The 15,546-nt window shown below is 38.3% G+C and overlaps 1 protein-coding gene across 3 annotated transcripts in view; it reads left to right on the top strand.

The window, feature by feature from the left end:
* The first annotated feature begins 873 nt into the window (after positions 1 to 873).
* The window catches only part of IL7R (interleukin 7 receptor), a 35,760-nt gene continuing 21,087 nt past the window's right edge, over positions 874 to 15,546 (top strand). For 2 of the 3 annotated variants that reach the window (XM_019983090.2, XM_070774766.1), the window contains exons 1-2: positions 874 to 1,033; positions 5,913 to 6,051. In XM_019983090.2, coding sequence (XP_019838649.2) covers positions 952 to 1,033; positions 5,913 to 6,051 — 221 coding nt within the window. In that variant the 5' untranslated portion in view covers positions 874 to 951. Of the gene's footprint in view, positions 1,034 to 5,896; positions 6,052 to 15,546 lie in introns of all 3 variants that reach the window. The other variant, XM_019983091.2, reaches the window with a different exon arrangement.

Below are 15,546 nucleotides of genomic sequence, written 5' to 3'. Positions count from 1 at the left end.
CTCAGTGACTTTACTGTGACAATACAATAACAAAGCAACCATGTCTCAACACAACTTTACTTATAAGACCAAGTGTATGTGTTAGTCGCTCAGTCGTATCCAACTCTTTGTGACCCCATGAACTGTAGCCCACCAAGCTCCTCTGTACATGGAATTCTCCAGGCAAAAATACTGGAGTGGCTTGCCATTCGCTTCTCCAGGGGATCTTTCCAACTCAGGGATCGGACCCAGGTCTCCTGCATAGCAGGCTGATTCTTTACGGTCTGAGCCACCAGGGCAGCCCACCACAAGAACAAGTAGTGGGCCAAATTTGGCTCCTGGGCCATAGCTTGGCAACTTCTACATTAAACAAGTAATTCTCAAGTGCCTGCTACGATGGATGAGGCATAAGTAACCACCAGAAATACACAAAAAACACAACAGAAAAGTGACTGTATTTGTGGAACTCTATCATGTATGTTCAGAGATGGGAGGTAGACAATTTAAAATATACCCTCAATAACTGACTTCATTAAGTGCACAGTCTTCCTTTACAGCAACACTCAGTCAGACAAGCAATTGATAAACTTTGTCTGTTTAGATTTTTGTCTCATGATTCTTTTAAAGTGGATCTAAGATAGTTCAAGCCTAGATTTGAATCCACCACCTCCATCTGAAATAAGGCCAGTATATTTGGGGGCAGCCAGGGATGCCAAAGAGGTACCAGCCTCTGAAAGGCTCCATCCCTTCCTTTCCTCTGCTTCTGCTTACAACAGCAATACTTTTACTCACACTTCCTGTTTCTGGCACTTGCCTTCTTTTCTTCTGTTTAGACTTCCCCCCTACTTCCCCCCTGTGGTTAAACAAGTATAAAGTCCTACAGCTATAGATTTAAGTTGCTCTCTCTCTCTCTCTCTCATTCATTCCTACGCATAGGCTCATGCGCTTGCTGTCTCCTCTGTTTCTCTCAGAATGACACTTCTAAGTATTGCTTTGGGTACGCTTTTCTATTTACTTCAAGCCGTTTCTGGAGAAAGCGGCTATGCAGAGAATGGTGAGTCATTTCTGATTTTTCTTCAGGATTTCAGGTGATTCCTAGCATCTATTTCAGTTGCTCAGATCCCTAATAGACTGGAATGGGGCACTGGGTTAAATTTAAGGGAGTTTGAGGGCTTACCACCATTTTGCCTGTTCTAACCACCAGGACAGGGGGCCTGGGGCCAAAACTGCAAGTGGTCTATAAAGGCTTAGAATTGTTAAGGGATGCACTTGACTCTCCCAATATGAATCTTAAATATTTGTTGATGCCTCTGATCTTACAAAAAGAACACCCATAGAGACACAATGGTTATGCTTGTTAGAGAACCTTCAAGGTAACTTTACCTTGCCAAGAAAAGAAGCTCATTTTGTTTTGCTTTAGCTTTTTAGGAGGCTCCGAAAACACCACTTTCAAGATAAAATAATATCTAGAAACAACCACTTTGTCTGCACTTACCTTTGCTGTTTTCTCAGCACCTACTCCAGTATCTAGAACATAGTAGACATTTAACAAATATTTGAAAATTTCTTCAAAATACTTTAGTTTTGGTGTGATCATGTGGTATTCTTAGTGAATAACTGAATGGGGTAAGATCTGAATGAGTTCTCTTTGAAATATGTTTAACTGTATCCAGCCAATGAATTTATCATCATATAATAATTATCTTTAGAATCCTTAAATACTTAGTACCTAGAGGCAGATGCTGTCTAATTTGTAAATCTATTGTAATTACAACTGAAATTACTCAAGGGTGAAGTGGCCCAGAGGAGCCACCTGGAAACTTGGACCACCAAATTGTTCCTGAAAATTAACTGCTTTCACTTTAAGGTTTAAAAAGTATTTGCCTAGTGAAGATATCAAGCATGTCAGCCTAATGACTCAGCTTAGATAGCTTAAGTCATGTAATCACTAAGGAAGGAAATCCCTAGCATATTTTAGTTAATGGAATTTTCAGAGGGTTGACATTTTTATAGTGTGACTGTGAATGAATCACTTTGTGGGGGATGATAATTATTTCATGGTAAATGTTGTCTTGTGTCTGTACAAACAGATGCTTGGCAGGTAACACATAAATCTTACCCTTTGGAATATAATATATCCCTTCTGCTTCCCTACCCAACACAGTGGTCATTTTATTTTAAAAACAAATTAAGGATTCTAATTGAAAGCTGAGTTTTCACTTCAACTTTTTAAACTTCAGGGTATTTTTTAAGAGATCTGTAACCACCCATCCACATGATTACATCAAAATACTTCTCGGTTTGAGGTGTCAGGAATTCAAAATAATCAACTGCTCTTTGTTAAAGATAAGTTAGTTCTCTGATAAGCATAAGAGTTATCAAAAGAAGATACTTTTTTAAAAATCCAAATCATTTATACTTTTAATCAACTAAGCCCTTCCAGTAGGAAAACTTCTAAACCACAAGAACCACATTCTTGTCTGTAACACATATTTCAAAAATTCTAATTTTTATAGTGAGCATTTTAAAAAACTCACTATTCATAAGCTCTATGTAATTTCAAAGCTGTAGTCATAATAATACCTTTGACAAAACACTCTTTTTCAAAGGAACCCCCAAAGATTTCATGTATATCCTTTGAATTAGAATTCTTTTTTTATCACCTTTTCTTTATTTCTCAAAGAATGTGATAATAGTCTTAGCTAGCCCTTATTGAGTGTTTTCTGTGTTCTAAGCAAGATCTTTGTACTCAGTGATTCCTCATAATAACATGAATTTAAATATCAGAACCCTGAAGCTTAGAGAGGATCTGATGAAGGATCACAGCTACACAGTGGAACAGCCAGGATTTAAATCCACATCTGTCCAGCTCTGGTGCTGAAGGTCTTAACCACTGTGTATATGACTCTTAATTAAGCTGAGAGCAGATATGACATTCTCTCTGTAAAATGCCATGCAATTTTGCAGGTTATTGAGGGGACTTTTCTTGTTTACAAAGCAACTTTGGCTCAGAATCAGTGAGCTCAGAACCTGCTAAACAACCAATGAGCTATTTCTCAAAACACAGCCATTTTAACTATATGACCACTACTTTTTTCTCTTTCATGGAAGTATCATTAATTTACAATGTTGTGTTAGTTTCAAGTATAGAGCAAAGTGATTCAGTTATACGTATATAGAGAGACACACACACACATATGTATATGTCTTTTTCAGACTCTTTTCCATTATAGATTATTACAAGATATTGAGTATAGTTCCCCGTGCTTTGCAGTAGTGTTTTATTATTTACCTATGTTATATATAGTAGTATGTATATGTTAATCCCAAATTCCTAATTTATCTGCCTCCCACCCCACCTTCCACCCTTTGGTAAATTAGGTAAGTTTGTTTTCTATGTCTGTGAATCTATTTTTATTTTGTAAATAATTTCATTTGTATCATTTTTTTTAGATTCTACATATAAGCAATATCATATGATATTTATTTTTCTCTGTCTGACTTACTTATCTTAGTATGATAGTCTCTACATCCATCCATGTTGCAGCAAATAATAGCAATTATTTCATTCTTTTTCATGGCTGAGTAATATTCCTATATATATATATATATATATATATATATATATATATACACACACACACACACACACACACACACACACACACACACACACACACACACACACACACATATATATATATATATACATACTACATGTTTTTTTTATCAATTCAACTGTCAATGGACCTTTAGGTTGCTTCCATGTCTTGGCTATTGTAAGTGGTCACTGCTTTACAGAATGTATAAGAATATACAGCAAATTTGCTTTGCCAGATTGGATGGCTAAGGGTAGCAGGAGTGCTTTGTTCTGTTGATACCCAGAATCTACTAAAGTCTGCTCTCTCTGGCTTAAGAGTTAAAGAGTTTTGGAGACAAAGTTGACCCACAAATGTCTGAATCCAAAGAGTAATGTAGGTTCTATTGTACCAGATTGGTAGACATTCTAAGGAAGAGAAAATATTTAGAGTGCATGAGTACTGCCAGATAAGGGCAGGCTAAAGCCACCCAGAATCATTCCATCAAGAAAGGTGCCAGCAATTAGGGGACTGGACCTCACTCTGTAATATTAGGAGCAAATATATTTTGACATGGAAGCCCCGAATAGTGGACTGCCCCTCATTATTTAAAACTGCCATTAAAAAGAGGGCCATGTCCAGCTGAAATACAGTTCAGTTCAGTCACTTAGTCGTGTCCAACTCTTTGCGACCCCATGGTCTGCAGCACGCCAGACTCCCCTGTCCATCACCAACTCCTGGAGTTTGCTCAAACTCATGTCCTTTAAGTGGGTGATACCATCTAACCATCTCATCCTCTGTCATCCCCTTCTCCTCCTGCCTTAGATCTTTCCCAGCATCAGGAGTCTGCTGGTGGCAGAATTGTGAGCTCGATAGACTCTAGGTATAGTCAGAAAGAGCAGTGCCTGCAGCTCTTACCTAGGTGCGGCTCTTCAAGATTTGTTGCTTTGACTGAACTGACCTTTCTCTCAACTGGTTGGTTCACTCACAACCAGCTTTACTAATTTTCCCAAAGAACTACTGGGTTGTTGAAGTAAAGAGGGTTCTGTCTGTAATCCCATGGCCTTCAGGATACTCAGTTGGGGTTTAATTTTCAGTATATTCTCTGTCCTATTTAAAGCCAGTGCTGTGTTGTATTGTGCTTAGTAGCTCAGTCATGTCTGACTTTTTGCGACCCCACCAGGCTCCTCTGTCCATGGGGATTCTCCAGGCAAGAATACTGGAGTGGGTTGCCATGCCCTTCTCCAAGGGATCTCCCCAACCCCTGGAGCTTCAATTTTCTAGTATCAGTGGCCAAAGTAATTTCAGTATCAATGGACCTTGAAGCAGTCATAGCTCACACTCAATCTCTCCAAGAATGGCTTTGGTTACTCTGGATTTTCTCAGATCCCAGATGGAGTATCTTTGATGACATATTTTTCTTTATTAAATACTATTAAATATACACACAAATATATATATTTAATCTTAGGGGCCTCAATCCATCTTAAGAAATCAAATACTATTTCTGAAAGACAGTACTTTCCAAAAGCAATGGCATAAAAATTCTGGTTTCCCACATGCTTCTAAAATTTTGCTCATATTCATAAAACACAATATCTCTAAAAGGAGGATATATTAGCACAGAAGTAGTATCTTTAAGATTCATGGGAAGCTCCACCAGGTCTGAGTCCTGTGATGTAATTTTTTCTGATCCTGTTTGCCTCAGTTAGTAGCTTAAGACAAGTGGCTTTAAATAAATATTCACACAATGGGAAAAATCAATGGGACTTCTAGGTGGGATATCTGTTTAGGTAAGGGGAAGCTACCATTTTAAGACGTGAACTTCTCACTGCAAGATAGCTATCATCTTTCATTCATTCAAAAACAATTCTTGGGAGGCAATAAAGGAAGATTAGTAATAAAGTACAAGGTTAGATTAGGTGGCACATAAATAATAGAGTATCTCATTTAAATGTATAGACTAACAAAAGAAATACTCATTATATAAAAGAAAGGATGTGTTTAGTGTCTCATTCTAGATTTCCAATGCACTTGCCCAATAGCAAGATATTTATAAATCTTTGGAGACTATCAATTGTGATGACTTTTTTCTGTTAGGAAAAAATCTGTGCTCATTAAGCTTTGTTTGAGTTTTGTCATTTTGTTTGCTTTTATTTTATTTATTTATTTTTATTTTTTTTTTTTTTGAAGTCCTATTCCTTGCCTCTGCCCTTGGGCTTTCCTTCTTTAGACAAACAATCACCACTCCTTCGTGTCTGCCGTGAAAGGCTACCATTTCAGCAACATCAGTTCAGATTGCACAAGAGGGCACTTCTTGGCTTCATTAACATCTGTAGGTTTGTTCCTTGCCAGGAGATTTTGACGATGCAGAACTGGAAGACTACTCATTCTCATGCTACAGTCAGCTGGAAGTGGATGGACTCCAGCACTTGCTGACCTGCATGTTTGATGACTCGGACATCAACAGCACCAATCTGGAATTTGAAATATGGTGAGGAATGGTGCCTTCAATGGGTGCTTAGAAATCCTTGATCTCTCTTTCATATACTGCACAGCAACAGCTGCGAAGGAGAGTGTGGGGGCTAATTATCAAATATTAAAATCAAGTAAATTCCAAAAACTTCCTCAAACTCCTTGTCTTTCACCAAGAGACTCAAGCAAAGAAACACTCAGGAGCTCATCTTTCAGGTCCTCGCTGCTACAGCCAAATGATGGTGTGGATGTGGGAGGTCCCACATCCCTCCTGACTTCATGGCAGAATTTAAATTCTGATTGTCCTAGTTCACTCCTCCCCTAATGGCTCTTTGCCCAACATGGAACAATCTAGTGTCTTCAAGCCATATTCCTGGGCGGGTGCCTGGTTTCTGATCCTAACACGAGCACTTAACTAGCTTTTTAACCTACAGTAAGTTGTGTAGCTTATCTATTCCTTTGTTTCTTCACCTGTTAAATACCACCTCATAGGGAGATGTGATGGTTAAATAATTTAATACTTCAATTATTTAATTAGATGATATATCCAGTATGTAATAAGTAATGAAAAAGAGGCACTAAGTCAAAACTCTGTGAATCTAGACCCAACGGCCACCCAGCCAGTTGCCGATACCAGTTTTCTAAAAATCCACAGGAAGAAATTGACTCTGGGTTTCACGGAGCCACTAAGAAAGGTAAAAAGAAAGAGAAAGTCTCTTAGCGGATTTGAAAGTTTAGTAAAGAGCTCAGAGAACTTATCTTCTCCCTCTTCCACAAAACATCTCTTGTTGCCAATAGTTACTATCTCTGATCACTTAAAAAAAATACTCTGTCATGAAATTCTGACTTGTGGCTATTTCCAAATTCATATCAGATGACCTAATTTTAGTTAGTTGTGTAGTAAGGAAAATGAGTCAAAATCTACCAGTAGTAAAAGAGGGCTTCTTATATTCCATAGACAGCCAATCTCCCACAATACATGGTCTTGACAAGCCCTGGATCCCAGGTCTTATGTTAATTCCCTGCCTCTGTGCATGCAATGTCTCCTGCTAAGATCTTTGGATAAATATGACCTTGAACTTGAGTGCCATAGTGTGTTCTCATTCTGCCTCTGTCAGTTCACTTCTATCACATGCTTTCCAGGAATAACATACATCTAGAGAAGAGGAACCTACAATGTCCAAAGTCTTTGCAACAAGTACACTCCACTAAAGCTGCTGAACAACTCATTCAAAAGATGCACATCATTTTTGTGGGCAAAACCCCCTCTGACACAGAGGTCTGCTCTGCCTCTCCAGCCAGCTGGGTGGTAAACAGCAGTGGTTTTCTTTGGAGAGGCGGAGGTTGACCTTCTGTCCACTTTCACTCATAACAGTGTCTGACCACTTCCTTGGCCACTTGAACAAACTTCCCCACTTCCTTTCACAAGTCTCTTGATTTCTCCTGTCATATTTTAACCTGTCCGTAGCCTCTGTTTGGGTTGCTAGGTTGGATTCAGATATTCCCATTGGAAAGGGATTGTTTTAAGAAATGTTTTCCACGTTAAAAAGTAAGCATGAAGCCCTTAGTAGGCTGAGATGCTTCTGGAGGGCAGTCATTTTCGCAGTTAGCCACAACTTGAGGGGAAGATTCGTGCAACTCCTGGATTCTGAGCAGCCGTGTAGCTCAAGTTAAGTGTGTGTTAAGTCATTTCAGTCATACCTGACTCTTTGTGATTCTATGGACTATAGCCCACCAGGCTCCTCCTGGGATTCTCCAGACAAGAATACTGGAATGGGTTGCCGTGCCCTCCTCCAGGGGATCTTCTCGGCCCAGGGATCGAACCTGCATCTCTTATGTCTTCTGCATTGGCAGGATTTTGTGTTTTGTTTTGTTTTGTTTTTTTTACCACTTAGGGCCACCTGGGGCTGTAGCTCAAGTTAAAGCCCCCTTAAATAGTGTTGAATTTGCTGCTAAATTTGGACTTCTTTCCCCCAAAATTGCTTTATGCAAGCTTTTCCTTTTTTTCTGTGAATATAAATTTATAAAGAAAGAAATTGGAAATCACTGAAAACTGAGTTCTGCTGAAGTCTTTACACAGGTGGGATTTTTGATGGAAACCAGATGTTTCCCAGAGGGCTCACCAGGGTCATTTTCCAACAAGCACTTACCACCTGCCTGATCTGGCCACCAGACTCCCAGACTTAGAAACCAATAATTTCATGTTCAACATGTGGATCCATCTCTTGGAGATGGACTAGCCAAAATCACAGAGGCAAATGACCAGCATGCCAAGTGACAACTTGACATGGATAAATGCAACTCTTGTAGTGACCTAAATATTCATCCCACGCTCAAGTCTTTGAGGGGAGGTGACAGAAAGGGCAGTAGATCATACATCAGTATAAATCCATTCTCACTGGGGGACCTAGAAACTTTTTGTTCACCAGCACCCTAACCGGCTCCCAGGTACTGGCAGTGACAAAGCTGAAGCTCCAGAAACAGGCAGGAAGTTGTCATCCTAATAATCAATACAACCAATAACTAGCTCTGTGACTCAAGAATCACATTTAAAGTCTGATCACAACAACTGTTCACACTGGGGTAGGAGGATTAGTGTTTGGCTTATGGTTGGTGCCTGTAAATGATATTTAATTTTGTATCATGGGATTTTCATTTAAACATGTGATCCAAAGGTTCAGTAAATATAGAAGCAAAACAAAGGAAATCTGTTGGTTGATTTTATTGATAAAACCAGAGTTATTTGATTCAGATCTCAAAGTGGTTAATTTTCTTTTTTAATTTAGTTGCTAGCCTTTAAAAATCTAGGTATGTCTTTGAAGTTCAGACTTGGTAATACTGGTCCCAGACAGCAAAAATCAACTGAACAGAATTCTGATGGCTTCTATAGATGGGGAATTAAATCTCAGCCCTGAAGTTAGCCCACTGTTCTCATTTTTATTACCCACGTGGACACCATAGGCATGTAAATTTGGGCCCCTGCTTTTTAGTTGTTTGCATAATTTTCACAGGCAGGTCTCAGAAGGTAGTTGTATTTCCTTTATTTCCACATTCGCGAAGGCACCACAGTCACTCCCATGTGCCACCTACAGATACCACTTCAAATATGTCATTTTTTTTTTCATCAATTACCACCAACATCACAGGCTACATCCCACCCAGGCTACCTCATATTCCTGACTTAACTGGCAATATCTGTCAAGTGTTGTTAATCTAGTCCTTTCTAAACCATACTAACTTTTGAGAAGATTCTGTCTTTTAGGACCAAATGAGGAATAACCTCTGTGGTTTGTTTTTAGTATTTCCATGTAAATACCTGTTTGCACCAACAAGAGAAATGTGTTTATCACACTAAACTACACAAGTTTGTAGGAGATTGAGGAAAGTGGCATTGAGGTGAAGAATCCTGTGGTCCCCCGAAGTCTCTATTTTCAGAAAAAAGGAATTTGCGTAAGTAGCTTAGGGTTGATGTCCTCCATGGGGCCAATCTTGCTAGCCTCTGAGTCTACTTGGGTAACCTGTAGTGATCTTTCCTCCCCACTAAAATACCCTAAACAGCTCTATTCAACAGAAATATAATATGACCCACAAATGTGGGAGTGATATCAGATCAGATCAGTCGCTCAGTCATGTCCGACTCTGTGACCCCATGAATCGCAGCACGCCAGGCCTCCCTGTCCAACACCAACTCCCGGAGTTCACTGAGACTCACGTCCATCGAGTCACTGATGCCATCCAGCCATCTCATCCTCTGTCGTCCCCTTCTCCTCCTGCCCCCAATCCCTCCCAGCATCAGAGTCTTTTCCAATGAGTCAACTCTTCACATGAGGTGGCCAAAGTACTGGAGTTTCAGCTTTAGCATCATTCCTTCCAAAGAAATCCCAGGGCTGATCTCCTTCAGAATGGACTGGTTGGATCTCCTTGCAGTCCAAGGGACTCTCAAGAGTCTTCTCCAACACCACAGTTCAAAATGTAATTTAAATTGTCTAGTAGCCACGTTTAAAAAAAAATAAGTGAAAATTAATTTTAATAATGTCTTATTTAATGTAATATTGCCAAAATATTATCATTTCAACCTACATGAACAAAAAATATGAACAGTATGAACATAAATATTCATGAGGTATTTTGAATATCTACATCTTCAAAATCTGATATTTCCTATTTGGAGCACATCTCAATTTAGACAAGCCATATTTCAAAGATTCAATATCCATATGAGGGGCTGTGGCCATTGTGTTGAGGAGTGTAGTCCTAGAACATTCCTAATCCTAGCAATACACACTTAGCACCAAGTAAGTTGTTTTAATTTAATTGAGTGAATGGAAATGAATTGGACTGACTCGAGTTGAGCCACTCACGGGAGACACTGAATTTCCTCTGGTCACCTGAAGCCAGGGTCAGTGGCACGAAACGAGGCTGTCTGTTCTAGACCACAGTTGTCTCTTAGTCCCCTGTCATGGCTTCTCCACAAAGAGCAGGCCCTAGCGCTCAGGGCCCTTAAAGGGTGCCCAGCCTTGAGGGGTCGCTAAGAGTCCGACACGACGGAGAGACTTCACTTTCACTCTTCACTGTCCTGCATTGGAGAAGGAAATGGCAACCCACTCCAGTGTTCTTGCCTGGAGAATCCCAGGGATGGTGGAGACTGGTGGGCTGCCATCTATGGGGTCGCGCAGAGTCAGACACGACTGAAGCAACTTAGCAGCAGCAGCAGCAGCAGCAGCCTTGTAAGACAGCCATGTGGTGATGCTTTATTGTTGTTGCTCATTACTCACATTTCTTGAAAAGCAAGAATGAATTGAGAATATCAGTTTAGATTCTTCTCAAATGTCCAACAGTACTGGAACATTCCTACATGCCACAGATCTGCAATTGAACATTCCACACACATCTGCTAGAGAGCTCAGGAATGATCCTGGAAAGGGCTTATATATGCATATGCACAGAAAAAGTGTACACACATCCAGTTTGACCACAGAAAACCAACACACATTCTAAATTGTGGGTAGCAAAGGACCTTTGGAGAATATACTCTCCATATTTTTTCTTTTCTAAAAAAAATCTGATTAATGAAAAGAATTCTCTTCACAGAAGCCAACCATTTTCTTCCACCATCCTCACTTCCAATTTGACCCAGTTAACTTCTTTTTAGGACTCTGTAGCTGGATTTAAAGGGCATGTTGGGAAAACAAACTGGTAACCATGGTTATCACAAGAGATGTAAATCAAGCTGGGGGTTGAAGGAAAGAAGAGAAATGAGTAATTTTCCTTTTACTCTGCATTGTTTATTTTTACAGTGAGAATAGACACTCTGCTTTAATTTAATGTTTATGTCATTTGTTAATTTCATTTTACTTTCTTTTTTGATTACAGTTCACTTGGGGGATAAAGTTTACCTATGGTAAAATGTACAAATACTAAATGAGTTTTGAGAAACATATATGACATGTTGCCATCACCTCAGTTGAGATGCAGAAAATTCCTTTCCCCCTAGAAGGACTCATCATGTCCCCTTTCAATCTCTCATCTCCTGTGAGAAATCACAGTTTTGAATTCTATCACCCTTTGGTTTTGCTGATTTCTGATAGTTCTTATAAATGAAATAATACACTGCTCCCTCTTTTCTGTCTGACTTTTTTCACACAACAAATTGTTTTTGAGATTTATCCATGGTTTGCTTATCTCATAGCTCATCTTCCCAATTGCTGAGTATTAATTCCACTGTTCAAATATACCATAGATTTTTTTTTGAACTTTTACTATTGTCCTCATCCATCTTTACAAATTATTGATCAAAGTTAGATTGTGAGGTTTTATTTCTTTACCTAAATATATAAGTTAAGTAAATATCTCTCTGTAATAGTTAGCAGGGAGGAAGGGTTGAGGAGAGGGATAGTTAGGAAGTCTGGGATTGACAGGTACACACTGCTATATTTTAAATGGATAACCAACAAAGACCTACTGTATAGCGCAGGGAACTCTGTTCAATATTATGTAACAATCTAAGTGGGAAAGAATTTGAAAAAGAATAGATACATGTACGTTTTTGTAGTTTTTGTTGTTGTTTAGCTGCTAAGTCCAGTCTGACTCCCAAACTCCTCTGTCCACGGGATTACCCAGGCAAGAATACTAGAGTAGGTTGCAATGACTTCCTCCAGAGGATCATCCTGACCCAGGGATCAAACCTGTGTCTCTTACACTGACAGGCAGATTCTTTACTGCTGAGCCACTGGAAAGCCCTAGATACATGTGTATGTATAACCAAATCACTTCGTTGTACACCTGAAACCAACACAACATCGTTAATCAGCTATACTCCAGCAAATTTATCACAATTTTTTTTTTTTACTTTACAATATTGTATTGGTTTTGCCATACATCAACATGCATCCGCCACGGGTGTACACGTGTTCCCCATCCTGAACCCCCCTCCCACCTCCCTCCCCATACCATCCCTCTGGGTCATCCCAGTGCACCAGCCCCAAGCTTCCCTGCATCGAACCTGGACTGGTGATTCATTTCTTATATGATATTATACATGTTTCAAAGCCATTCTCCCAAATCATCCCCCACCTCCCTCTCCCACAGAGTCCAAAAGACTGTTCTATACATCTATGTCTCTTTTGCTGTCTCGCATACAGGGTTGTCGTTACCATCTTTCTAAATTCCATATATATGTGTTAGTATACTGTATTGGTGTTTTCTTTCTGGCTTACTTCACTCTGTATAATAGGCTCCAGTTTCATCCACCTCATTAGAACTGATTCAAATGTATTCTTTTTAATGGCTGAGTAATACTCCATTGTGTATATGTACCACAGCTTTCTTATCCATTCATCTGCTGATGGACATCTAGGTTGCTTCCATGTCCTGGCTATTATAAACAGTGCTTCGATGAACATTGGGGTACATGTGTCTCTTTCAATTCTGGTTTCCTCGGTGTGTATGCCCAGCAGTTGGATTGCTGGATCATATGGCAGTTCTATTTCCAGTTTTTTAAGGAATCTCCACGCTGTTCTCCATAGTGGCTGTACTAGTTTGCATTCCCATGAACAGTGTAAGAGGGTTCCCTTTTCTCCACACCCTCTCCAGCATTTATTGTTTGTAGACTTGGATCACAGCCATTCTTACTGGCGTGAAATTTTTAATGCTTTGTTTTTTGATGGACATTTGAGTTTTCTCAAGTTTGAGATTATTCTTTTTTAAGTTATCATTAACATTCTTTCATAAATCAGTTTAATATAAATTTTCACTTCTTTGAAGTAAAAACCTCGGAGTGGAATTACTGTATCACTGGGGGGGTGTGTATTTACCTTTATAAGAAACTGCCCAACAAGTTTTCCAAAGTAGTTATATCATTCTACTCTCCTTCTCTCAATGTATGAGAACTGCACATCATTCCCAATATTTGACTTTGAAATAGTATCTCATGATTTTATTACATTTTGCAAATGACAAATAACATTGACCACTTTTTCATATACTGTTGGCCATTTATATATATTCTCTTGGCAAATATCTGCTAGACTTTTGTCTTTTTTCATTGAATTATTTGTCCCTTGGGTGTGAATTCTTCATATGCTCTACATACAATTATGATGTTAGATATATGTACTACAACTATTTTCTGCTATTTCATTTTATTAATGAATTGTTATCAATGAATCTGCTATTCCCATTTTATTTTATTAATGGCATATTTTAATAAGCAAAAGGTTTTCATTTGATGCAGCCCAATTTATTTTATTTTTCTTTTTTATATTTAGTGTTTTTGTGTTATGACTATATTTATGTCTACCCTCAAAGTTAGGAAGATATTTTCTCATGTTTTATTCTAAACAGTTCATAATTTTAGTATTTATATTTAGAACTATACTCCATACCCAATTAATTTTTGTGAAATTGAGGTTCATATTTTCCACATATTTGCTCAATTGTTCCAGGACTATTTGCTGAAGAGATTTGTTTCCACTGAATTCATTGGTTGCATGTATTTAAAATCAATTAACCTTAGATGTATGAGTCTATTTCAGAACATTATATTTTCCATTGGTCGATATTTCTATCCTTGTGACAGTGCCAAGCTGTCTTGATGGTCATAACCTTATAGTAAGTTCGAAATCAAGTCTCCGAGTCCTTCATCTTTGTTCTGCTTTTTTTCAGTGTTGTTTGGCTATTCTGAGTTCTTTGTGTTTCCGCATAAATTTTAAAATAAGCTCCCCAATTTTTTAAAAGTCCTGCTGAGATTTTTATTAAAATTATATATACCAATTTGGGGGAAACTTTCATCTTTTCAGCACTCAATTTGCTAATCCATGAATGTAGCTCTCTGTTTAGATTTCCTTTAATAGCTGTCAGGAATATTTTGTAATTTCCTTTGGAAAGGCCTTAAACATCTTTTATTAATTTTATTTCTAAGCATTTTATGTTTCATTGCTATCATAAGTGGAGCTGTTATTTTTTTAAATTTATTTTCCAATTTTTGGACACTATAGTAATAAGATTGACTTTTATAAACTGACCTTAATGAAATCACTATATTAGTTCCTGTAATTGTGTTGGAATATCTTTATAGTTTTCCATGTGAACAAACATGTCTGAAAATAAAGAAAATTTCATTTTCTTTCTTTCCAAACTAATGATTTTTATTTGTTTCTCTTACCTTATGCACTGGTTAGAACTTACAGTATACTGTTGAATAAAAGTAGGAAAAATAGATATTCCTGCTTTGTCCTTATCTTAGGAGAAAACTGTTAACTAGTTCACCACCAAGTGTATGTGTTCTTAACCATAAGTGAAATCAAGTCGCTCAGTCGTGTCCAACTCTTTGCAAGCCCATGGACTATAGCCTACCAGGTTCCTCCATCCATGGGATTTTCCAGGCAAGAGTACTGGAGTGGCTTGCTATTTCCTTCTCCAGGGGATCTTCCTGACCCAGGGATCGAACCCAGGTCTCCCGCATTGTAGGCAGACGCTTCACCGTCTAAGCCACCGTCTGATAAGGGAAATACCCCTTATCAGATTGAGGAAGTGTCTACTGAGAGTTTAGTTGTAAATGGATGTTGAATTTTGCCATATGCTTTTTCTACACCAACTGAGATGATTAGATTATTTATGTTTTTTATTCTGTTCATGTGATGAATCATATTGATTGATCTTTGATTGTTGACCCTACCTTGATTTCCTGCAATGCATCCTACTTTATCATTATGTGTTAACATCAATATATTAACATTTAAATGGGGAATATTAATTTGTAAATTTCTTTTCTGTAATATCTTTGCCAACTTTTGGTACCAGACTTGAGCTAACTTCATAAAACAAGTTGGGAAAGGTTCATTTCTCCTCAATTTTCTGAGAGAATTTGTGTAAGATTGGCATTTATGATAGAATTCACCAGTTTTATCTGGACATAAAATTTTCTTTGTAGGAAAACTTATTAGTAATCAATTTAACTTCTTTGAAAGAAATGGAACTATTGAAACATTCTTTGTCTTCCTTATTTTCACATTTG

Source organism: Bos indicus, chromosome 20 (genome assembly GCF_029378745.1).
Source record: "Bos indicus isolate NIAB-ARS_2022 breed Sahiwal x Tharparkar chromosome 20, NIAB-ARS_B.indTharparkar_mat_pri_1.0, whole genome shotgun sequence".
In the NCBI taxonomy this organism is placed as follows: Eukaryota; Metazoa; Chordata; class Mammalia; order Artiodactyla; family Bovidae; genus Bos; species Bos indicus.
This window is presented reverse-complemented; position numbering and strand designations above follow the sequence as displayed.